Below are 25,932 nucleotides of genomic sequence, written 5' to 3' on the forward strand. Positions count from 1 at the left end.
TCTATGGTCGACATAAGAGAATATTTCGAAGTCATCAAGATCAATTTAGGACTGTTTAGTTACACGCATTGTCATGTTTACACCCACTAATGGTGCTTTTTTTTTTTAAAAAAAAATGTTTTACGTGATTATATATCAACATTATGATGTAAAGTCTAATTATGTCAAAATTTATTATCATGTCAATGTGCAAGATTAGGACAAGTGGTAAACGTTTTGGCCAAAAAAAAAGGACTAGTGGTAAATGTGGCCTTTGTCAAATAATTAAAAGTTTAAAACAATCTCCATCCTCTCTTCTACTTCCTTCTCCATCGCCATCATTTGTTGCCGTCCATGGTGGGGCATTTTAGTTTTGCTTTTAATTTTTGTTTTTTTTTTGTAGTTTAAAAAAAATAAATTATCCATAGAAAAAAGAAATTAATTTATTGTATCGAAAAAGAAATTAGTCTACATCAATGTGAAGAAAAAATGATGGGAGACTGATAAATAAATCTTTTCAAAGTAAAAAAAATGATAATTTAATCATGTGAAATGTGATAATGCCTTCTAAATCTCTTAATTTTGAAAAATGTAACAAATTTTTTCATTTACAATTGTATTCTTGAAATTTACAACTCTGGTTTAGCAAAACAACTAAAACTGTTTTGGTATTCACAACTTTTTTTCATTATTTTTCTTCAATCAATGAAGTATGATAAAGTTTTTTCATTCACAACTTTAATTATAAAATTCACAACTCTGGTTCAATAAATGATTAGAGTAGTTTAGGATTTTATAACTTTCTTTTACTATTTTTCTTTAACATGCAAAGTGTGACAAAGTTTTTTGGTTCAACACTTTGATTTTTAAATTCACAAGTCTAGCTCAATAAATGATTGAAGTAATTTAGACATTTCAACTTTCTTACACCATTTTTCTTCAACTAGCTAAGTAAAATAAAGTTTTTTTCATTCACAATAAAATGGTTTAGTAAATGACTACTAAACTAGAGTTGTGAATTCCAGAATTAAAGTTATGGGAAAAAAACTTTTTACACTTTGTTAACTAAAAAACGATAGTGACAAAAAATTATGAATGCCTAAATCACTTTAATCATTTACTGAACTAGAACTATGAATTCCAAGACCAAAATTATAAAAAAAAATTGTTGCACTTTGCTGATTATAAAAATTGTAAGAAAAAATTATGAATATCTAAACTACTTTAATTATCTACTGAACTAAAGTTGTAAATTTAAAAACCAAAGTGTTGGACCAAAAAACTTTGTTTCACTTTTTAATTTAAGGGATATTTTTGTCATTTTATACAAACTTCAATGATAAATTGATGATTAGATTCCTTCAAACTTGAAAGGCATTATTATATTTTATGGGTTTAAATTGTCATTTTCCTATTTTGAATTTTTTTTTTGTCATTCTCCCGAAAACAAAATCGGCTATTGATATATTTGTGTTAATAAAATAAAATAATCTCCTACAATCATAAAAATGATTGTTAATTTTAAAGAAAAATAATATGTAGTGAAAAGAGAATACTCCATCCATTAGTGTCTTCATCCCAAATATATTTAACTTGTTTTAAATTTAGAGTTAGAATATACCCCCTTTTGTCTAGCACTTCTAACTACTTTAGTAAAATGAAATGATATGCGGTTAGGTATTTAATTTTATCTGAAAAATAAACTTTGAATTTTACTCATATTTAAATAAAAAAATTAAATTTGTATTGCTTCCTCTTTCATAGCTAATGAATTTAAGTAAGGTTAACAATATTAAAAATATAATTAACATATCACCAAGTACTTTATATTAAGAATTATCTATCATTTCTATAACGTACTTTATAACAAGAACAAAAGGGGTATGTATCCCCATGTATTTCTTGCTTGTTTATTATCCAATATTCTTTATTTCTCAATACTTAATGAGTACAAATATGCATAAATAAAATCCTGAAACATGAATTAAATTTTAAAAAAATTTAAACACCCACTAGATCTACCGGTTTTGGCTGATTTTCTCCTCCCTCGGTTTCCTCATGTTATCGGAGCAGACATGTGATTGATTTCTAGTCAAACTAGCCGGTCTTATTTGATTATAAGAACATTGGTTTCAACTTGCTATGGATACATCAAAGTCAAGTATTCCTTCCAAGCCACAATACAACACGTTTAAAAGTCACGTTTAATTTAAAATATAAAGTATTAGTTAATTTTTTTATTTATTATTTAAAAAATAATGTATTGAAATTTTAATAATCATTTGGTAAAAAAAAGAACTTGAATTGCCATTATTAAATTATTTATATAAAATATTTAACCAGTATTCTTCCACAAAAATATTTAAGCAATATAAATGAAAATATATAAAAAAATTTAAGAGATTAAGATTTTTCCTAATTTTACTTTAGAAGTGTTGAGAATAAGGGACAATTGCTTGAGATCAAGAGAAAATGAGAGACAGAAAAAAATAGTTAAAGAATATTATATTTTAATTTAAAACTTCAAAGCTTGAGTTTTTAGATTATTTCTCTTTATTTTATATAAGTTGTTAAGCCACTCATTAAAAATGAAAAAGCAATTGCTCTGGGAACCCCCGGGGGGGGAGGAAACATGAGCAAATACAATGGAATAACATCACATCTTAAAAGGTCCAAATTTATGAGTCATTTTTTATTTTATATTAATTATTAAGCATAATTTTATTCAATATGAGATTTCTCATATCATGTCTAATATCCTTATAATTGAACAATCTAATAATAATTGTGAAAAATGCCAAAATGGTTTTCAATGCCTTGATTTATTTCAGGGAGGAATGAAGTAACGAATATTACTTCAGTCTGTCATACAGTGTCTGTTTGAATTGGAGTTGAATAAATGAGATTATAAATAAATATGATTTTAAAAAATAATAATAATTAAAAACGATGTTGATAAATTATAATTTTTGTCTGGATACTTTTTTAAAAAAAATATTATGAAAAGGTTAGCAATGTTTGGATTGTGTTCATCAAAATCACGTTTGCATATATAATTATCTAAAAGTATAATTTTTACAAAATTTTTAAATTTTTTTCATTATTATTATCAAATATAATTTAATAAAAGCCCAATCATGATTTTTTGAATGTAAAACTACCTCAATAACTTGTACTCGATATGCAAAAAAAGAATCCAAATCACGGTTGATTTAGGTTTTAAAAAATTATTTAAACAATACAAATAACTTCATAATTACTTATATGAATTTAAACAAGATTATATAAGCTTCTATTAATCAAATCAGGCACATGATACTAGAAGATAGGGGTATTTATGAGAGGAAATAAGATACTCATGTCTTGTATCTCGTCCTGTGTAACACCCTCAAATTTACAAACTAATTTTTCGCAAATTATTAATTTAATAAATTATTTTTTTGAACCCTTATCATACCCTTATCATGGTAGAAAAATTTCTACCATGGTACATCCAAGACAATATACCACAGGTCTTAAAATATCTCAAAAAGTAATTAGAACCATGAGGGACAGACAGGATCCTCATGACATGATATTTAAATCAAGTCATGAATCAAAAGGGACAAATAATCCTCTTGGTCAAATAAATACTTTTAATAAAAAGGATTAGAGTTCACATGCTTCACAAAGAAGATATGTCTTAAGTTGGCACAAGATACATTGTATAATTCAAAATAAAAGGCAACGTAAAAGATGGTGTCTCATACACTATAGTTACACCTCTGGTGCTTTCTCGGCCGGACTCGCTCCTGTAAAAATATTAACCACGGGGAATGAGACTTAAAAGTCCCAGTAACCAAAAATTAATATGTAATGATGCATGCGGTTGTAACTAATCATGCGATTGCTAAGTGGGCACACAAAAACATTTAATTGAACCATATTTCCAAACAAACCAAACAAGTATTTAATTTGCATGACTGCACCTTATATCCTCCTTTCGCCATGCTCGAACGCCAAATCACCAGGCCAAAGGTGAGTTGGACCAAGCGACACGCCACTCATTGGGTCCAATGAGGGCTTACCACGTGGTAATAATTAACCGAACAGAAATTTCCATTAACACCATACATTAAATACCCTGACAAGTCTTGCATCATTCAAATATCCAAACAGAAATATATCCGAACAATAATATCTCATCATAATAAATAAAAATAAATTTTTTAACTCACTTAGCAATAATTTCAAACAAGTATATACAGTATTTATTTTCAATAATTCATAAATTTTCCAAACAATAAAAACAACACATAACCATTCACAAACACACCCATCACAACACATTAATAATGGTTACCTTATGTCTTGAATAACAAGTTCCCCTTCACAACTCCTCTTTCACCACTATCTTAGTCAACACAATCTACATAGTTATTTCATAATACTATATATTAATTTTACATTAAAATACATAACTCTAATTTAAAGAGTTAGAAAGTCTTAGATCTATAATCCATATTAACATTAATTTAAGATTTATGTCTCGTTTAACTTTCCAAATTCTTTTCTAAAATTCTCGTACCCTAATAAATTATTTTTAAGCATCAAATTACTTTTAGTATCACAATTTCATCCTTCTATATTCTAAAAATTCGTCCAAAAATAAATTAAAAATTTTAGAATTATCCTGAAGCCTCAAATCACCTTTCTATAATCTCAAAAATACCTATTCATACTTAAATAAATATTTAATAATCAGAGGTTTATCCCTACATCTCAGATTCCACATAAATTCAACCATATAGATCTAGATTTTAACCCAAAAGTTCTTAAACATGAGTTTAAACCTCAAGAAAATATTCTATAATATTTATTATATTCCTAAGAGTTTTAACCTATATTTTTAATCCATCATATCATCAGATTAACTATCCTATAGAAAAATCTTAATCAAAATATTTACTCTATCCAACAAAATAATCATATCACTAGAAAGCTAATATTATTTAAAAAATAACTATAAAATTAATTTTATAATTAAATAAATTTTTAAATGCTAATCTAAACAGGAAAGTTAGAACATACCTGAAGAAAAAGAAAATAATCCCCCTTGCGAGAAGAGGCCGAGTAACGTGAGAGGAAGAGAGAAAAATAATATAAAAATGGGATTTTGGGTCCCACAATTATATTAAAAAAAATTATAGGTTTGAATTTAATTATTCAAACTCTTGGGCCAAAAGTTACAATTTTCTCTAAATTGTATCTTAGCCTCTCATGCTTCCTAATGCACACACCCCCTCCTTTTTATACATGAAGGCACCTCTTCTCTTCCCTCATCTAACCAATGTGGAATTTAAAAATAACAACCTTCCACCCCCTTTTTTTTTATTCCTTCTACCTTCTCTTTTTTTTTAACACACATAAAAAATTATTTATGTATTATATCTTAACTAAATATTGCTTATGTGGTTTTAAATTTAAATTTTTAAATTTATAATTGAATACCTAACCATAATATCATTTCTAAATAGCCTCAAATAATATAAATTCCTATTATTATCATTTTTTCCTCAAAACTTAAATTTCACAATTTATTTATTATATAAAAATCAGGATGTTACAATTCTTTCCTTCTTTTGAAAATTTTGTCCTCAAAATTTTAATAGATAAGCTTAGAAACTATGCACCTAAGTAAATAAATGTGGATAATCTCACCTCATACTCTCCTCGGTCTCCCATGTAGCATCACCTAAGGCTCCACCCTTCCAAATTACCTTCACGAGTCGGATGGTCTTATTGCGCAGTTGTTTGTCCTTAAAGTCCTCAATTCGCTCTGGTTTGGATCTAAAGGTTAAATTCTCTCTCAATTCTACTTCTTCAGGTTCAATAACATGGGAGGGATCCGGGTTGTACTTCTTCAACTGTGATACGTGGAACACATTATGGACACTTGCAATCTGTGGAGGCAATGCAACTCTATATGCAGTAGATCCAATTCGCTCCAAGATCTCATACGGGCTCATAAATCTAGGTGTCAACTTTTTTTCCTTAATGGATCTACCAATGCCTGTCACTGGAGAAACCTTTAAAAATACATGATCTCCTACTTCAAACTCTAACGGCCGTCTCCTTTTATCGACATAGCTCTTCTGTTGGCTTTGAGCTGTTAGCAATTTTTGCTTAATCATTGCAATCTTCTGAGTGGTCTGCTTTACAATTTTTAGACCAATGATACTCCTCTAACTTAATTCTGTCCAACACAAAGGCGATCTACACTTCCTTCCATACAAGGCCTCATAAGGCGCCATCCCAATACTAGAATGATAGCTGTTATTATAAGCAAATTCAGCTAATGGTAAATGATTATCCCAACTACCTGGTAGTTCAATGGCACATGCTCTCAACATGTCCTCTAAAGTCTGGATCGTCCTCTCTGTTTGTCCATCTGTTTGGGGGTGGTATGCAGTGCTAAAACTCAGTCTAGTACCCAAAGCCTTCTGTAGCGCACCCCAAAAGTTTGAAGTGAATCTTGGGTCACGATCTGACACAATTCTAGAGGGTATACCATGAAGTCTAACTATCTCCTTAATGTATATCTCAGCAAATTTCTCTAATGTAGAGGTAAACTTGATCGCCAAAAAGTGAGCCGATTTGGTGAGTCGGTCTACTATCACCCAAATAGCATCCTTACTCGAGGGTGTTCTTGGCAGTCCAGTGATGAAATCCATGGAAATATCATCCCATTTCCACTTTGGAATATCTAACGGTTGTAGTGTTCCAGCTAGCTTCTGATGTTCTATCTTTATCTTCTGACACGTTAAACATCTAGAAACAAATTCAGTTACATCTTTCTTCATTCCTGGCCACCACCAACCTCGCTTCAAATCATGGTACATTTTAGTTATACCGGGATGAATTGTATATTTGCTCCTATGAGCTTTTTCTAAAAGGATATTCTTCAATCTTAGATCATTAGGTACACAAACTCTACCTTTATACCTCATCACTGTGTCCTCAGAGATGGTAAAATTTGGGGCCTTACCTGCCACTATCTCCTTCCTTATATTCCTCAAGTAGTCATCACTCTGCTGTGAGACTCTAAGATCTTCCCAGAATTTGCTCTCAAAGTCTGCTACCTGGAGTGCGGCCATTTGATGTTCAATCACATCTACTGGAACATCATGAAAAATGTTCCACAAATGATATTCATGAACCATCAAATATGCAGCATGAATAGTCTTCCTACTTAAGGCGTCAGCTATCACGTTAGCCTTACCCGGATGGTAATATAATTCAAAGTCATAATCCTTCAGAAATTTCATCCATCGTCGCTGCCTCATATTAAGCTCTTTTTGATCAAATAAATATTTCAGGCTCTTATGGTCACTGAAAATTTGAAACTTAGATCCATACAAGTAGTGTCTCCATATCTTCAGAGAAAACACAACTGCAGCCAACTCCAAATCATGTGTAGGGTAATTTTCCTCGTGTGGCCTCAACTGTCTAGAGGAATAGGCAACCACTCGGTCATCTTGCATCAAAACACATCCTAAACCCTTTAAAGAAGTATCAGTATACAGAGTGTACGGCACCACAGGGTCAGGAATAGTTAATACTGGAGCAGTGGTTAACCTCTTTTTCACTTCTTGGAAAGCAGCTTCACATTTGTCAATCTAAATAAATGGGGCATCCTTTTTAGTCAGCTTAGTCAAAGGCATCACAATTTGTGAAAATCCCTTAATAAAGCGACGATAATAACCTGCTAAACCTAGAAAGCTTCGTATCTCCGTCACAGATTTTGGCTGTTCCCACTTCATCACTGCATCAATCTTGCTAGGATCCACCGCAACTCCATCTCTGGACACAACATGGCCCAAAAACTTTACTTCTTGGAGCCAAAATTCACACTTGCTTAATTTGGCATAAAGCTTATTTTCCCTCAAAACTTGCAAGACGATTCTTAAATGCTCACCATGAGCCTCCTCATCCTTTGAATAAATAAGAATGTCATCAATAAACACTACTATAAACTTATCTAAATAGGGTCGAACGATCCTATTCATGTAATCCATGAATACCGCAGGAGCATTCGTAAGTCTAAACGGCATCACCATGAATTCATAATGCCCATATCTCGTTCGAAACGCTGTCTTAGGTATATCCTCCGCTCTTACTCTCAATTGGTAGTACCCTGACCTTAAGTCAATCTTTGAGAAAACTGCGGATACCACAAGCTGATCCAGTAAGTCATCAATTCTCGGAAGTGGATATTTGTTCTTGATGGTTACTTTGTTCAATTGTCTATAATCAATGCACAATCGGAGGCTTCCGTCCTTCTTCTTTACAAAAAGGAATGGAGATCCCCAAGGTGAAACACTCGGTCTGATGAAACCCTTCTTAAGTAGCTCTTCAATTTGCTTTTTCAGTTCTGCTAACTCTGAGGGGGATATCCGATAAGGAGCCTTAGAAATTGGCCCTGTACCGGGTACCAATTCAATTGAGAACTCTACCTCACGCTTTGGGGGTAAACCAGAGACTTCGTCTGGAAATACATCTGCAAATTCTTTGACAATAGGAATATTCTTCACGCCTTCATCAATCTCAGCTTGGATAGAGAAGAAAACCATGTAGGCCTGGCAACCCTTCTTCATATATCTATCAACTTGCGCCGCCGACAAGAAAACATGATCTTGAGTCTCGACTAGGGTCACCGACAAAGAAGATAAAGACACACTCCTCTCTCTACAATCTAGGATAACACTATTTGCATCCATCCAATTCATTCCCACAATTACATCCATACCTCTCAGTGGTAGGATAATTAAGTCCATAGTTGTTTTCCTATTTTTAAACTCGACTACTAGGTTAAGGCATGCCTTAACAGTCCTCACAGATTCTCCCGCAGGAGTAGACACATTCATATCAAAAGGTAAAATACACACAGGCAAATCAAGGTTCTTTACACAAGTTTCAAAAATAAAAGAGTGTGTAGCACCCGAATCAAATAGTACAACAATATCATGATGAAGGATTTTGATGTTACCTCTAATGGCCTCTGGGGAGTTTATCATGTCCTAAGTAAGAGCAAATACACGGCCAGAGATAGTAGGATGCTGGGAAAGGTTCTTCATATTTGAGCCCTGGTTGTCCCTACTAAACTTTGCAATGTGACCGGGTTTCCCACAAATGTAACAGACCCAGCACTGTCCGAAATGACGATGCCCGCATTTAGTGCACTGCTGAGAGCTTGCTGTACTCGGGGTAAGGGTAGATACTGTTGGGCTCCTTTGTGACCCATGATAACTACTATGATAGCTCCTCTGTCCTTGGCCCCTTTGAAATGGACCTTTTTACCTTTCTTGGTTCCATGAGCTACTCGAACCCTGATAGTTTTTCTTCATAATGCCTCCGGTGGGTCGGGGGTAGGTTGGGGGTCTACTATATGAATAACCCCTCTTCTCTCTCTCGACCTCCTTCTTACTGTGAGCTACTACTTGTAGTTTTATGCACATTTCGTCATAATCTCAGATATCTAAATGAGCCAATTGCTCCCTCAATTCTGGTCTAGCCTTCTCCAATAAGCGCTTGGCCTTCCATTCAGAATCATCCCTATACTGCAAGTACGTGGAGTATCTAGATAACTCCTGAAACTTAGCAATGAATGTGTCCTCATCGAGGTTCCCTTGCTTAAAGGCATGGAACTCCACTTCCTTCTCAGACCTTAACTCTGATGGAAAGTAATGCCTGAATAATTTTTCCTTGAATTCCTCCCAGGTGAGTGTAGAATCATCCCTGGGCCCTGCTGTCTCCCACCAATCTCTTGCTCCTTTCACTAGGAGCACTAATGCTACTTGTACTCTCTGATTGTTGGTGCATGTGACTACTCGAAAGATGGACTCGAGTCTCTTCACCCATTCCTCTACCACGGATGGTTTAAGGTTACCATCAAACGTAAGAGGGTTAAATTTCCTAACAGTTTCCCACACATCAGTAATGGTCGGTGGGACTCTCTGTTCCTCTTACCTAATTTTCTCCCTTCTAGACTCATGATCTCTTGGAGTGACAGGAAGTGAGGAACTGCCTTCCCTCACATGACTCTCAACATGAGCCCTATCCCCATTTTTAGTTACCTTTTACCTCTTTAGCTCCGTCAACTCTTGTTCATATCCTTGAACCTTGTCTGTTAATGTTTTTACAAGCATTCTCAATTCTGCCAAGTCAGGCTCCTCATTTGGCAGTGGCGATGGTAGGTGCTCATGTTGAAATCCTGAGTTACTGCGAGTAACAACCATTTTCTCTCCCCTCCTAAAGGATACAAGATATAAATAATAAAATTAGCCTAGCTATATAATGGCCATACAATAAGAAGCACCATAACAATGTATATTGCCAACTGACTATATGCAATGCATCACACATAACAAATACATATTAAATTTACACAAATAATAGTTTCAAACAAAAATTTAAATAAGTGTTAATAAAATAGAGGCTCAAAACATGATGCTCTGATACCAATATGTAACACCTTCAAATTTACAAACCAATTTTTCACAAATTATTAATTCAATAAATCATTTTTTTTGAACCCTTATCATACCCTTATCATGGTAGAAAAATTTCTACCATGGTACATCCAAGACTATACCACAGGTCTTAAAATATCTCAAAAAGCAATTAGAACTATGAGGGACAGACAGGATCCTCATGACATGATATTTAAATCAAGTCATGAATCAAGAGGGACAAATAATCCTCTTGGTCAAATAAATACTTTTAATAAAAAGGATTAGAGTTTACATACTTCACAAAGAAGATATGTCCTAAGTTGGCACAAGATACATTGTATAATCCAAAATAAGAGGCAACGTAAAAGATGGTGTCTCATACACTATAGTTACACCTCTGGTGCTTTTTCGGCCGGACTCGCTCCTGTAAAAATATTAACCATGGGGAATGAGACTTAAAAGTCTCAATAACCAAAAATTAATATGTAATGATGCATGCGGTTGTAACTAATCATGCGATTGCTAAGTGGGCACACAAAAACATTTAATTGAACCATATTTCCAAACAAACCAAACAAGTATTTAATTTGCATGACTGCACCTGATATCCTTCTTTCGCATGCTCGGACGCCAAATCACCCGGCCAAAGGTGAGTTGGACCAAGCGACACGCCACTCATTGGGTCCAATGAGGGCTTACCACATGGTAATAATTAACCGAACAGAAATTCCTATTAACACCATACATTAAATACCCTGACAAGTCATGCATCATTCAAATATTCAAACAGAAATATATCCGAACAATAATATCTCATCATGATAAATAAAAATAAATTTTTTAACCCACTTGGCAATAATTTCAAACAAGTATATACAGTATTTATTTTCAATAATTCATAATTTTTTCAAACAATAAAAACAACACATAACCATTCACAAACACACCCATCACAACACATTAATAATGGTTACCTTGTGTTTTGAATAACAAGTTCCCCTTCACAACTCCTCTTTCACCACTATCTTTGTCAACACAATCTACATAGTTATTTCATAATACTATATATTAATTTTACATTAAAATACATAACTCTAATTTAAAGAGTTAGAAAGTCTTAGATCTATAATCCATATTAACACTAATTTAAGATTTATGCCTCATTTAACTTTTCAAATTCTTTTCTAAAATTCTCGTACCCTAATAAATTATTTTTAAGCATCAAATTACTTCTAATATCACAATTTCATCCTTCTATATTCTAAAAATTCGTCCAAAAATAAATTAAAAATTTTAGAATTATCCTGAAGCCTCAAATCACCTTTCTATAATCTCAAAAATACCTATTCATACTTAAATAAATATTTAATAATCAGAGATTTATCCCTACATCTCAGATTCCACATAAATTCAACCATATAGATCTAGATTTTAACTCAAAAATTCTTAAACATGAGTTTAAACCTCAAAAAAATATTCTATAATATTTATTATATTCCTAAGAGTTTTAACCTATATTTTTAATCCATCATATCATCAGATTAACTATCCTATAGAAAAATCTTAATCAAAATATTTACTCTATCCAACAAAATAATCATATCACTAGAAAGCTAATATTATTTAGAAAATAACTATAAAATTAATTTTATAATTAAATAAATTTTTAAATGCTAATCTAAACAGGAAAGTTAGAACATACCTGAAGAAAAAGAAAATAATCCCCCCTTGTGAGAAGACGCCGAGCAACGTGAGAGGAAGAGAGAAAAATAATATAAAAATAGAATTTTGGGTCCTACAATTATATTAAAAAAAACTATAGGTTTGAATTTAATTATTCAAACTCTTGGGCTAAAAGTTACAATTTTCTCTAAATTGTATCTTAGCCTCTCATGCTTCCTAATGCACACACCCCCTCCTTTTTATACATGAAGGCACCTCTTCTCTTCCCTCATCTAACCAATGTGGAACTTAGAAACAATAACCTTCCACCCCCTTTTTTTTTTGTTCCTTGTACCTTCTCTTTTTTTTAACACACATAAAAAATTATTTATGTATTATATCTTAACTAAATATTGCTTATGTGGTTTTAAATTTAAATTTTTAAATTCATAATTGAATACTTAACCATAATATCATTTCTAAATAGCCTCAAATAATATAAATTCCTATTATTATCATTTTTTCCTCAAAACTTAAATTTCACAATTTATTTATTATATAAAAATCAGGATGTTACATCCTGAACAAAAGATTAGATTGAATTTTAGTTATATATCTTGTCACGTCTCGCAAATCATCTTATCTCATTAGTAATTAGGACAGGATCAAGACAAAATCAAGACGTCCCAATAAAACAGACAATATAGAAAAAAGCATTTGATAACAACATTCATTAAAATATCAAATATCATAACTTGTTAAATTTAAAACAAAAACAATACGAGGATATAAATCACATTAAATTAAAGTCAATTATTGAATTACATTAATTATAACTATAAGTGTATAAATTAAAATCAAGTATACATGAAACATGATACATTATGAAAGCAATTACAAGTGACTTCCATTCTATAAGAGCAATGACAGTAGAAAAGTCTAGCAGAATGTTAAGTTATTATTCTTCTTCTTTAGTTGAAATATTTAAAACTATTAACTCTTTAGTAAATAAAGTAAAAAATATGATACAAACAAAAATTATTAAATCGATAGATATAAGAATAAATTATATTAATATAATTAATATATTGTAAAAAAAGACATTACTTTGTATCATTAAAATTCTCAATATCAAGAACTCTTAGTTTTGAATAGGAATTGCAAATATTGAATTCATAATTAATATAAAAATAAATTATACTCCTTTCATTAAAAAATAAAATATATTTTTAATTGAATCTCACCTTCAATAAAGTAGTTACCTATCTTTAAACTAATCCTATCTTTTCCTACTTACCTCTATCTAGTAGGATGTTTCACCCTAAAATAAATATAAAATAATTTATTTAATAAGGGCACTTAAAAAAGTCAATGATTATGATTACACCTTAAAAACTAAAAATGTTTTATATTTTTTAACCGAAAAAGTATTAATATAATTAATATATTTAACGTATAATTTAAAAAAATAATATATATATATATATATATATATAAAATATTTGGGATGCGATGTAACCCGTCTTATCTCGTTTCGAACTTTTTTTTGGTCATGTCCTTCAAAGTCTCATCCTACATTTTTATGGGTCAAAGAAAAACCTATCCCTACATAATTGAGACATGATTGGACCATCTAAAATGTGTACAAGGTCGAACATCTTATTAGAAGCAATGTTTTTAGAATTGAATTGGATGTTGAATTGAAAATGTTAGTGTTCCACGATTTGCATGGTTCAATTAGGTTGGATTAATGGTCAAATCGATAATATAATAATTAAATTAAAAAAATTATATATGTATGCAATAATATAAATATAAGAAATAAATATGAAATTGTTATTTAACTTAAAATAAAATTAAATATTTTTAATTTATCATGATTTAATAAGTTACATGATATAATACAATATTAAATAATTAAAAAATTATTAATTTAAAAAAAATTAAAAAAAAGGTGGATTTTTTTAAACAATTTAATTTTTAAAAACTGAATTTAATTGCCGATTTGATCTCAATTTTCAATTTGACTGTCGGTCGAAAGAGACTCAATCTGACTTAACTTTCTAAATAATTTTTTCAATTGAACTAAGTTGTTAGCTTGATTGATCCACAGTTTAATTGTTCAGTTTGATCTGATTTTTTAACCATCGGTTAAAAGACGCTGATAGGCACCATCTGGCAAAAACAAAAAAATAAAAAAATAAAAAAAATAAACCGCAAGATTTTATTTGTCCAATGGTGGCGGGCCCCGCTGCGGACTTCACCACCTTCATTTAAATTTAGTTTATTCCTCCCCTACTGGTCTGCTCATATCGAAAGAGAGTTCAAAACAAACAAAAGAAAAGGCAGATAAAGTATTAGTGCCTGCCAGAAAAAACCCCTCTTCTCCCAACAATAAATAACCTTTTTCTGAGCCTGACTCTGACACCCCAAACTGAAAAATCCCCATCTAATGTATAAATTTGCTGGTAAAAAAAAAAAAGAAAATCTTTTGTATAAATTTATTTTTAAAAATACTGATGATTATGAGTAGGATGAAAGGTCCCATATATATATATATATATGGAATACTCTTTCGGTGGTTATTTTATAAGCTAATTTTAAAAAGTTTATTTAATTTTATTTATAAATCACAATGTTATATTTTAGATAATATTTAAAAAATATTTTTAAATTTATTCTTCATGAAAAATAAAAAGTACCATAATATTACTTTTTAAATTTATTATATAAAGTTAATTTTAAAATTTTATCTACTTTTATTTCTTATATTTTTTTGTATTGATATTGATAAGATTGATGAATATGATTTATAAAGAAGACTTGAAGAGTACTTTGCATATAAAGAAATTATCATTAATCATTTTATTTTAATTTTATCTTTTCAGAATTTTATGTGTAGAGTAAAAGATTATATATATGTCTGTGTGAAGGATAAAATATTTTTAAAGTAAGTAAATTAATTTTTTTTTCAAATACCATCAATAAGTTAACTATTTTTTTAATTTTTGTAAGGCAATTACAAGTCACCTTACCTATATCTAAGACTTTATAATTAGATATTTTAAAAGAGAATATACATTTAATATTTTATAAAATATTTCAAACTACAGGAGTTCATAGAATAAGAATAAAAAATAACCTGGTCAAATAACAAGAATAAAAAAGTAGCCAATAGGTATTAATCTTGATGAAAGGAATTATGATTGTTTAAATACAATGTTTTTAAAATACATTAAGCATGACAATGGTTGTATCTGATCAAAAAGAACAATTCCTTAGACACTATTCAGATTCATGGGAAGATTAGTTTTATGGTCATAGGCGGCAGGGATACGAACAAAAAAAACGAAGAAGTAGATAATCAAATTTTTAAAAAATAAAAATAGAATATTGATTGAATTATTATAAATAATATTTGAAGATTTTAATACAACAAAAAAAGTGAAAATAACGAGACTTTCGTGATGCTTCTTTTTTTCAGTAAAGCGACCTCCCGTCGACAGTCGACACCCCTCTCTCTCTCTCTATTTTTGTCATTAAATTTAAAGCATGCGGCTCCCACTGTCCTACTTTTCCCACTTCCGTTTCTATATATATCCCTCCCTCCGCCTTTCTCTCTCCATCCAAACGCAACGCTCCCTCCTCTCTCTCCTTTACCCAAACGCCACCTTTTGGCATCTTCCCACACGTTATGGACGTTCCCCACCAAAAGAGCAAGCGATTCCGCCATGACTCCCAACCCAACTCGCCCGTTTCAAAGATTGCCCGACTCGACTCCCTCTCTCATGTTAACTCGCCACTGCACCAACTCGTCCTTTCTCACTCGGAACAACTGCCTCTGGACTCGTCCGTGCCCACTGACATCCAAAACGACCTTTTCAATATCCTTGACGAGACCGATAACTTACCCGACCGCCACACCACCATGCAGGGTCTCGACTCTGTGATCAAAAGCTTCGAGGAAGAGATACTCGCTTCGGCTCCCGACTCTGTCGTTCCGGACCCGGCACCCGAACCCGGTGACTTGCACGTGGAGCTGGGATACCTCCTGGAAGCCTCCGACGACGAGCTGGGGCTGCCGCCATCGGTGACGGCAGAGGATGAGACGAAGCCGGAAAGCCAAGAACTTAGCCGGGTCGGCTCGGACGGAGTTGATATGGGGCAGTTATTGGGGTTTGAGAATGAAATGGACAAGTACGAGACGGTAGGGTTAGGAGGCGGGGAAAACGAGAACGGTGGTGGTATTGTGAGCTTCGACGGGTTGTTGGATTACACGGAATCGTATGACGTGTTGTGGCGGTCGGAGTCGTTGCAGGCAATGTAAAGGAGGGTTAGGGCGTAGAGGTAGGTTTCGTGGGCATCATTGAATTGATTAGGCGACATGCATATTAGGGAAGTAGATGGTAGGTGTAAAAATTTGGCGACTTGTTTTTGTAGCGCACGAATCACAGATGTTGTGCCATTCGCAGTTTTACGTTCCTTGAATCGCCGACGTCTTTCTTTCTTTCTTTTTTAGTTTTTTGTTTTTTTTTAATTTTTTATTTTAAATTGAAGTTTGAATTTGAATTAACTAAGGATGGCTCACAGGCCCAGCCCAATGTTTCCCTTGTACTCTTTCGGTTTAGTATATAAGTTATTTTTTTAAAGTATAATTTGGTTCACTTTATAAATCATTTATTGATGAAATTATCTTGTTTTAAATTGAAATTTTTAAATTATTTTTAACAAGTAAGAGAGAGAAAGATTAAAAAAAATAATATTATATGATTAACTTATTTTTTATTTTTTTACTCAAAGGTTATGTTTGAAATTTCACTTACTTTTATTCTTTATACTTTTATTATATTGATATTGATGAGATTGATATAAATAATTTATAAATAAGACTGAAGAGAGTATATATATTTTTTTAAATATGCCTAGCTCACTGGGTGAAATTAAATATTATTCTTGTTTTATTCTATCTTTCTTGATGTTCCTCATAGAAAAGTTGAGGTATTATCATCATCACCCTTTTAAATTAATCTAAATCCCTATTGTATAGATTCGTTATTACCAACATCTGACTTTACAAGTATTTTAAGGATATTTTTAGCATTTTTATTTAACATGTCTAGCACTCAAACAAAAAAATTCAAACTCAAAATAAGCTAATTTAACTCAACTAATCAATTTGAGTATTACTCTTTTGAGATTTTTTTTTCCCATGTCAAATTTGAGATCTCATTTTTTAATAATTATAACTCTTTTTATTAGGATTAATGATTGTTAATTTTTTTTATATAAAAAATTTAGATAAGTTGAATTTTGAGTTTATTAAGGTTAGAGTATGCCTTTAAATTTAAGAGCACTATTTTTTATTTATTCTATTGAAATTGTACTAAATGTGTGGCCTGAAAAAATAAAAAAAATTAATTATTTAATTTTTATAATTTTGGTTCAGTTATAATTTATTTTTTAAAAATTTGACGTGATGCAACTTGATACTTATAGTTTCAAATTAATTCTAATCCAATCTCTGAATTTTGACTCTTACAATTTAATACTTATAGTTTTAATTAATAATTTAAAGTAATGATTCCTATATTTTAAAAAATAAAATTATAAAAATTTAAAATATTACTCTTAAAATTTAAAATAGTTTTAATATTTATAATTTATTTTTAAATTATAAGCACCAATATTTTAATTGGTTGAATTTATACGGATCGAGTTATAACTTAGTTCAAACTATAAAAATTGAGTTATAACAAATTAAAATTTAGAAATTGAGTTACAGTTGAGCCAAAATTATGATGACTAAATGATTAATTTTTTCAAAACATTGTCACACCTCAAAATTAGACTTGACTGGCATAGAATATGTGCACAAACACACATCCATTAAGATTTGATCATGAAAAACTATAATTGAATATCTTAATTCATTTGAAATAGAATTGAAAATCATTGCAACACTTTTATTTAAACAAAAAATTCCTAAATATTTTGTAAAATTTTTAGTAAAACCTCCCTTGTAAATAGGATTTCCCAAAATCTCTATAATAGCCATTTGCGGAAACAAATCAGTCATATGAAGCTTTGCTCCATCACAACAGACAGACAATATATAACATCCTGAAAAAATTAGCCTTTTGTTTTAACCTTAGGTTTAGGTATGGAGTGGAGTCGAATCAATTAGACCTTAAAAAGGCAGAGAAACAAGAAAAAGTGACTTTATGCCACATGTTGTGGCGTATGTGTTGGATGTTGTGACACATGAGTCACATAAACATAAAGCTTGGCTCCCTGAACTACATGCCACAGCGTGTGTGGTAAGCACCACAAGCGTGGTTAATTCTTAATAGAGATAAGAGCATTTTGGATCTTAAAAGAATAGAAAGAAATAGAGAGAAAACAAAGAGTATTCACAAAGCTTTGCCAGGGCTTGAGAATTTAGACCTTGGGAAACATTTTGAAGCTTACAAGTATCAAGGGTGAGTCTTTTATGCCAATTCCTTCCATCCTCTTCTATTGTCTCAAGTTTTTGAGTTATGGATTGAGTTGTGAAAGTGATTTTTAGACATATAGGGTTATTGTTTTGAAACTATTAGCTTAAATAGAGTTAGTGAAAGTTGATTAAGTTATTTAAGCCTAGCATTTATTGTTTTGTTCATGATTGATGGTTGAAGGCCATTAATAACAAAAAAATGTGCCATAAATATGTGGTTGGAGGTGTTTAGCTATCATTAATAGTGGTTTGAGAGTTTAATGGAGATAGTGTGAGCAAAAGATAATTAATAAACTTTATGAGCATGCTTGTGTGTGAGAAGTTGGAATTTTGTGAGTTTAAAGGTGTGGAGTTGGAGGGATGCAATTTCATTAATAAAAGTGTTAATGATTATTGGTATAGTTCAATTGTATATTTACCATCTTGAGTCCCATTCAAGTAAATAAAACTTTGAAAGTACTTGTATTGAAAGGCAAAATCTTTAATTTCTCAAAAGTTTGAGACAACAATAGAATAACTTACTTTTGCTTTTGTGCTAATTAGTTATTTGATTTTATAAACTGCTGCTGAGATTTGTGAAATTATTATCATGTAAGTATTGCATGAAATAGTCAAAAAATCATAAATTATGATTTGAGAGTTATTGAGAAGATAAGTTTGTGTGAACATGAAAATGGGATAATTGTAGTGACAATAAATTAATTAAAGCTAAACTAGTGTTTTGTTGCATATATTGAACAAGTAATATGAAATGGCCATTATTCGAAGCTTGATGGCTTGCCCATATATTTTTATCATTTCACTTATTTTATAAGAGACTGTCTCACTTGTTTAATGAGCGACTTGAACCTGATTAGTTTTCACTTATTTAACGAGAAAGATAACTTAGGGTTATGATACCTCATAGTGTGAGATTTGAGAGAAATCATGATCAACAAGTGAGTGTAGTAGCTTTTGCTGGAAAGCTCATCACAAGTGAAAAGCTTCGGTAGCCTGATCACAAGAATGAATCCCTCAGAATAGCCCACAATTCCATATTAAAGGTATTAGGAAGATATAAAGTTGGTATGAATCATGTATATAATCTCACGACTACATAGTTATTATTTTGTGGTCTTACATAGCATTGACAGGGACATATGATTGTTAGTATCGTGTCCCTAATGTAATTAAATGTTGTTAATTCACATGTTCATTAATATTATGAAGTATAACATATGATTGTGCCCGACCACATGGTTACTAGTTTTGTGATTCGAGTTAACACTTGAAATCAATATAAACATGTGAAGGTATGATTTCACCATTACATTTATATAATTGATTGACATGTATCAATATAAGTATGATATATATTATTTATTGAATAGTTATATTAATCCTTTTCTTTTCAATATTTTTAAGAGCTAGCTTGAGTTAGGATAAAAAAATTATATCAGGGGCTTATTATCTATTAATCCTATTATTGGCATCTAGTGGTTAATTATACATGTATTTTGATTTAATAATTGTCAACAATAAATTATATTCTTTTGTCTTGCCTGTATTAATAGTTGTTTGTAATGAAAATTGTATTTTGATTTGGTAACGTATGATAACCTACTGTCCCATAATTGTTTTGAGGTTTTTGTACGAAGGGTAGTTGAACGATACCGCGGTGGCAATCAAGCAGGCTCTATGGCCTATGCCTTAGGAATCTTTAAAGCTCCTTACGTTTCAGAAAATATCTGTCACCTATGCAGGTGTGAAAATGACAAATCAGTATGATTATGTTTCCTTAAACACAGAAACATCAAAAACACCAATATCATCAATATTCGATCAAATAAATAGTTGGAAATTATAAACCACATAACTTCTTCTCGACACTAGACAAGCAGTATACAAGACTTACCTTACAATGTACTTCCCCGTTAAAAGTATAAAATATTTTTAATTAATTTTTTTAATAAAATAATTATTTATTTTTAAATTAATTCTATCTTTTTACATTTATCCTTATCTAATAAAATATTTTACCTTATAATAAATATAAAGTGATTTCTTTAACAAGGGTATCTTAAAAAAATAACAATTATATCTTACAAAATTAAAAACTTCTTACATTTTTTAACATTTAATTTTTTAAAAAATATTTTATTTTTTTAAATGAAGGGAGTAAAGTGTTGTCTTAATTTTTTTTTAATAAAATCACAACTTTAAATTAAATAATAAAAACTACTACATTATGTTGTCCTATTAAGACATCTATATCTTCTTGCAAAGATTGCAAAATTTATGGTATCTTACTAAATTTAGCAATAAATTTAATGTAAGATAATTTATACAAATGAAGTCCTATGGTATCACTACAGCTAATTTAAGAACTAAATTATTCTTATAGGAAAATGAAAGTTTTCGAAAGACATTGCATCTGAAGTTAGAGTTTCATTGTTGTAAATGAGGAATGTCTCTAAAAGTGAATGAATGATCCATTTTAAAAAATTGTTATCTGCATAGATACTTTAGATTGTTACTTTCTTAAATGATTGAACTTAAAAAACTAATTTGGTTGATATCTCTCCACAAAGAAATGTTTTTTCATTATTTAAACTTGAAGTTGTAACCAAACTTGTTATCTTGATCGGCATAATGCAAGAGTATTGGCCCTTAAAAATTCAACTGCTCTTACTGTTGCCTAATTAATCATATTTTGAGGAGTAAAATATTTACTGCAAAACACCTCTAATTTCAAAAGAATCAAATTATATCTAACATATAAAAAGGGTAAAAATATCAGACATGGGTGTTTGTCTTAATTAAAACGTGTGAAAAAAATTGAAAAATTATGATATACTTTTTAAAAAAATAATATAGTAAATTTTTAAAACTTGTGAAAAGTGTATCAAATACCATATAAGGGAGTATATATCCAGTTATCACTTATACAGTACACATTCTAAAAGAATTATGGTTTCATACATAAGCCACTTGCTCTGTCATTTATTAAATTTTTTTAAAATATTATCCCAATTATAATTTATTATATAGAGGTTTGAAGTATAATGCAATATTTCTTTTTTACCCTCTTAAATAGAGATAAATTTTTTTTTTACCAACTAAGTAGATATAAAGTTAAAAAAGGTTAATTTTTAGATGAAGCTAATAAATCAATTATTTATTTTTAATTTTAATGAGGTAATTAAATGTGAACTTTATTAAGAATTGCTAAAGCATAACAAATGATGTGGGAGCCACTAAAGCCATTCAATAGAACTATGCCACTAGAGTTAGGAAGGCGGGCCAAGTTTGACAGGCTACTTATTTAAGCTTTTTTTTTAGAGCTTGAGCTTAAAAAAGTTGGTATAATTAGGCTTTTAAGCTTAGCTAGTTAAGTTTTTTAAAAGTGGGTTCGAGCTCGAGCAAACCCTTTTTTTTTCTTAAAAAAATAAGATACTTATAATTTTTAAATTAAATTTAAATTTTAGAATATATCTTTATATTTTAAAACTAGAAAATTTATTTTAAATTTTTAAACAGTTTGTGTTTTAGAAAAAATATATGTAATTTTATAATATAAACATTTTTAAATACATAAAATTTTTTAAAAATAAAAAAACAGAGAAAAGGTCACAAAGGGTCAAGTTGAAAGAAATGACCAAATTTAAAGTAAACAAGCAATTGAATTTAATTCCAAGTACCTATATAGATTGGGTTCGTCCGTTTACTGACTTTATATGCTGCAAAGTAATTATTATCATTCATATGAAACCATAAGTATGAATATTAAATCTCATATTAAATCAAATATCACTATGAATATTATCGGTATCAATACAAATAATCAATTGGCCATATTAAATCACATATCCACGCCTACTATTAAGTATTGATATTGTGTGAGCAGTGTTTTTATTGAGAAAGCTCTTTGTTCCCCCACCTCCACCCAATGGATCGGAACCAGCCCATCAAATAATCTCAACACTATCAATCCATAAACTTTGTCTTCTTCCTCTCTCAATCTCTGTTTCCCATCCCATTCTTTCTGCTTCTCTAGAAGGGAAGGCACTTCGACTATGTTTAAAATTGGAGAGATAGTGAATATCGAAAGTATGACGCTGCATATGTATCAGATGCTGATATTCATTTCATAAGTAAATTGAGTATGTTTGATCACAGTATTTAAGGTTTATTGTATAAGAGGCTCCAGGAAAGAAGGTAACCGATAGACACCTCTAGATATAATGTGTGGGAAAAATTTAGCTTTCTTGATTAGTATCTTCACTCCGTTCTTTTTCTTGAGAGTCAGAATAGTCTCTTCAAATTGACTAGGATAAAAATGTGATTGTGTTAATGAAATTTGAAGAAACGAGAATCAATGCGTGAGGCCACAAGTAGAACGAGAAGAGATGCTTGTTCTATAAAAGAAAGTGTGCACTCTCCTTGTTTCTATGGCATCTGCATAAAGAACACGGAATAGAGTCAAGAATAAAGTGACAGAACAGAATTAACTAGGCTACACCTCTTTGTAATTTACGTGGAGAATATGATTCTGTGATTAGAGGGAGAATCAATTTCAAGTTAAGGCAACGCTAACCTTATCATCATTCTGTAACACTAACTTGGGATTTTGATTTTGAAGCATCTCTCTCATTGATTTCATGACAGTGAAGGCAAGCCCCACTCACCATCCTTCTCTCTAACTTCTGAAGCTAAATTTAGAAACCATTTAAACCAGATCTGGTATTTTGCTTTGTGTTTTGCAGTACTTGTGCATGGTGATGAGGATCAATGTAGATTGCAATGGTTGCTACGCAAAAGTGAAGAGAGCCCTTCTTGAAATGCCAGGTCAGCCTTCAAAAACAAATAAATTAAGCGATCCCTTTATTATATATATTTCAGAATCTGGGTCTGATGCTGTGAATGATTTGTGTATTGGTTGAACCAGAACTGGAATCACATCTGATAGAGAAGAAGCAGAGAAGGGTAATAGTGTCTGGGAGCTTCGTTCCTCAGGATGTGGCAATCAAGATAAAGAAGAAGACAAATCGCAGAGTTGAGATATTAGAAATAGGAGAAGTGAGCGAAAACAATGATGTGAACGAGGAGGACAAGCTTGTCATGAATAATTGGACTCTTCAGGCCACTCAAAAATAATTAAACTCGACCACAAGAGCCGTCTGAAATGTTGTTGCACGTACGTATTATTTGATGTGTTAATGCAGATTTTTGTTTTGTTTTGTTTTTCTTTTCACTTATATTCAGTTTGCTTTGGTTTTCCAAGAAAAAATTGCATGGAATTAAGGATGTCAACCTGTTAAAATTTGTATGAAAGTCATTGGAAACTCAAATTATTTATAAGGCTAAAAAAAGGATAATAACAGTAAAGGCTCCAGCAGAGACAAAACAGTGAGGGCCTTAAACAAATTAATGTTCATCTATATACAATTAAAAGTTAATCGATTGACTTGTACATAACTGAATCTTTAAGTGTTCAAGGCTCTCATTGTTTTCCCCCTTCTCTGAGGGCTCTTACTGTCATTTTCCTTAAAAAAAAGCTCAAGTTTGTCATGAATAGGTGAAAATGTTCAAGCTACATGTAAGCTGAAATTTGGCAATGATCCTTGTTTTTTTTAACTTTAAGAGATTTAAGCTGTAATTTTTATCGTGTTGTATATAATTGTAAACAAAATCCTTATAATTTATTTTTCAATATTTCAGGTTCTCTAATTTTTGTTTTTTAATATTAGTCCCTTTGCTTTTAAATATTCCTAGAGAGAGATGAAGGTGTGGTATTAATTACTGTGTTAAATTATTTAACATGTAACTAATGATGTTAATGAAGATATTGGCATGTTTAAATTAAAATGAGTCAACAATCTCTTTCCAATGTAAATTGTTCTAATGGTAGTGTTTGTTAACGTCAGAAAGTAATTTCTGATTATTATGGGTCAAACCTTTTATCTTTATGTGTTAAATGTCCTAATCAGTTTTTTAACTAAGTTAAATGGCTGATGAGTTTTGCATATGGTGTTTCTGTCATTTAAACCTTTGCCTCCCCTCTCTCTCTTTTCATTTGATGATTACATTGACACTTTTTCTTTATTTGAACATTCAACACAAAATTTAACATCGTTATTTACACATCAAATAATCTAGCACATTTAATGTCTGTAATATTAGCTAAATATACCACAAGACTTACTCATAAAACCAGATATTACCATAATAATTAGGAATTAATCATCCTAGTCACCATACCATGATAAATAGCATTCAATTGCAGTTAAAGAGAATTAACCATGGTAGAAAAGAAAAGATTTAAATTAAAAGATATGCTATGGTTATTAAAATTTAACTCATAACTTGAAAATACAACATGGTATTAACAAGTGAAAAAAAAAAAAAAACTCACATTGAAAGACTAATAACTAGAACTTACTAGAAAGGGATTTGAATCCATGCAATATGTTGCAACTCAATAAATATTTGAGATCTTGAGGTAAAATCAAGTCTAACATGACAAAGCCCAAAATATCCCAATTTAAAGTTTGAAAAATACACGAAAGCTTGGAATGTTATAAAATATTGGAAACCTTTGAAATTAGTCACTCAAAACCAATCAATATTTGAACTGCATCATTTGCTGTGATTAATGTGCTTGAGATAGTTCGCTGCAACCAACCACTCCGTGCTTCGTGACAAGACCCACTTGTGTAGTATGCCATGGCATGACAACATTAATACTGTCAAACCACAATATTGAGGATAAACTTTCGATGCACCTTGAGCTTTCATTTGACATCTGATTGAAGTAATTTAGACATTTATGAAAAGCTCATTATAAACACTAGTTAATGACGTTGATTTCATTTCAAAATTCACACACTTAAATACTTTTAAGGTGTTCAAAACTCCAATCAAATGTCAAAAGCCTAAACACTCAGTTAGGCCTCATGATTTAGAACTACTTGTATAATTCACCTCAACATAGATATAACACATGCATCTCATTTATATTCTTTAACCCTGATTTCATCAAAAATCACAGGGAAGGCAAATATATCATAACTTATTAATTACTCTTTTTACAACATTCCAAAATCAATCACAAACCTACTTGCATTAATATTAGGCCTTGTATTATGTCAATAGCTCATTTATAGAACTAGGGCACTAGATATAGCGTGATAACAAATATAATGCAATGTCAACCCAATTATTGCTTGGTTACCTTTAATTAATTAACTCAATCTTGTAATTAAAATTCAAAATATTACAATATCATATTATCATTTTTCTAAGAATATTTAAAAGTTAAGAGAC

At 30.7% G+C, this 25,932-nt stretch overlaps 2 protein-coding genes across 2 annotated transcripts; both read left to right on the forward strand.

Moving 5' to 3' along the window:
* Positions 1–15,749: 15,749 nt before the first annotated feature.
* LOC129290497 (uncharacterized) lies at positions 15,750–16,748 on the forward strand. Its single transcript, XM_054927284.1, has one exon. It carries the CDS (start codon positions 15,829–15,831, stop codon positions 16,459–16,461), a length of 633 nt encoding a protein of 210 aa, XP_054783259.1. The 5' UTR covers positions 15,750–15,828; the 3' UTR covers positions 16,462–16,748.
* A 5,677-nt stretch (positions 16,749–22,425) lies between these two features.
* LOC129303201 (heavy metal-associated isoprenylated plant protein 28) lies at positions 22,426–23,846 on the forward strand. Its single transcript, XM_054942341.1, has 3 exons — positions 22,426–23,279; positions 23,373–23,454; positions 23,555–23,846. Exons 1-3 carry the CDS (start codon positions 23,268–23,270, stop codon positions 23,761–23,763), a joined length of 303 nt encoding a protein of 100 aa, XP_054798316.1. The 5' UTR covers positions 22,426–23,267; the 3' UTR covers positions 23,764–23,846.
* Positions 23,847–25,932: the final 2,086 nt, after the last annotated feature.

This window comes from Prosopis cineraria, unplaced genomic scaffold, assembly GCF_029017545.1.
Source record: "Prosopis cineraria cultivar Desert tree isolate PC_DT_omini unplaced genomic scaffold, ASM2901754v1 PC1, whole genome shotgun sequence".
NCBI classification, from domain to species: Eukaryota; Viridiplantae; Streptophyta; class Magnoliopsida; order Fabales; family Fabaceae; genus Prosopis; species Prosopis cineraria.

Coding starts and splice junctions, on each gene's coding strand:
- LOC129290497 (XM_054927284.1), top strand. CDS start 15,829: ATGGACGTTCCCCACCAAAAGAGCAAGCGATTCCGCCATGACTCCCAA.
- LOC129303201 (XM_054942341.1), top strand. Junction 23,455..23,554: donor AGCCCTTCTTGAAATGCCAG/GTCAGCCTTCAA, acceptor TGGTTGAACCAG/AACTGGAATCACATCTGATA.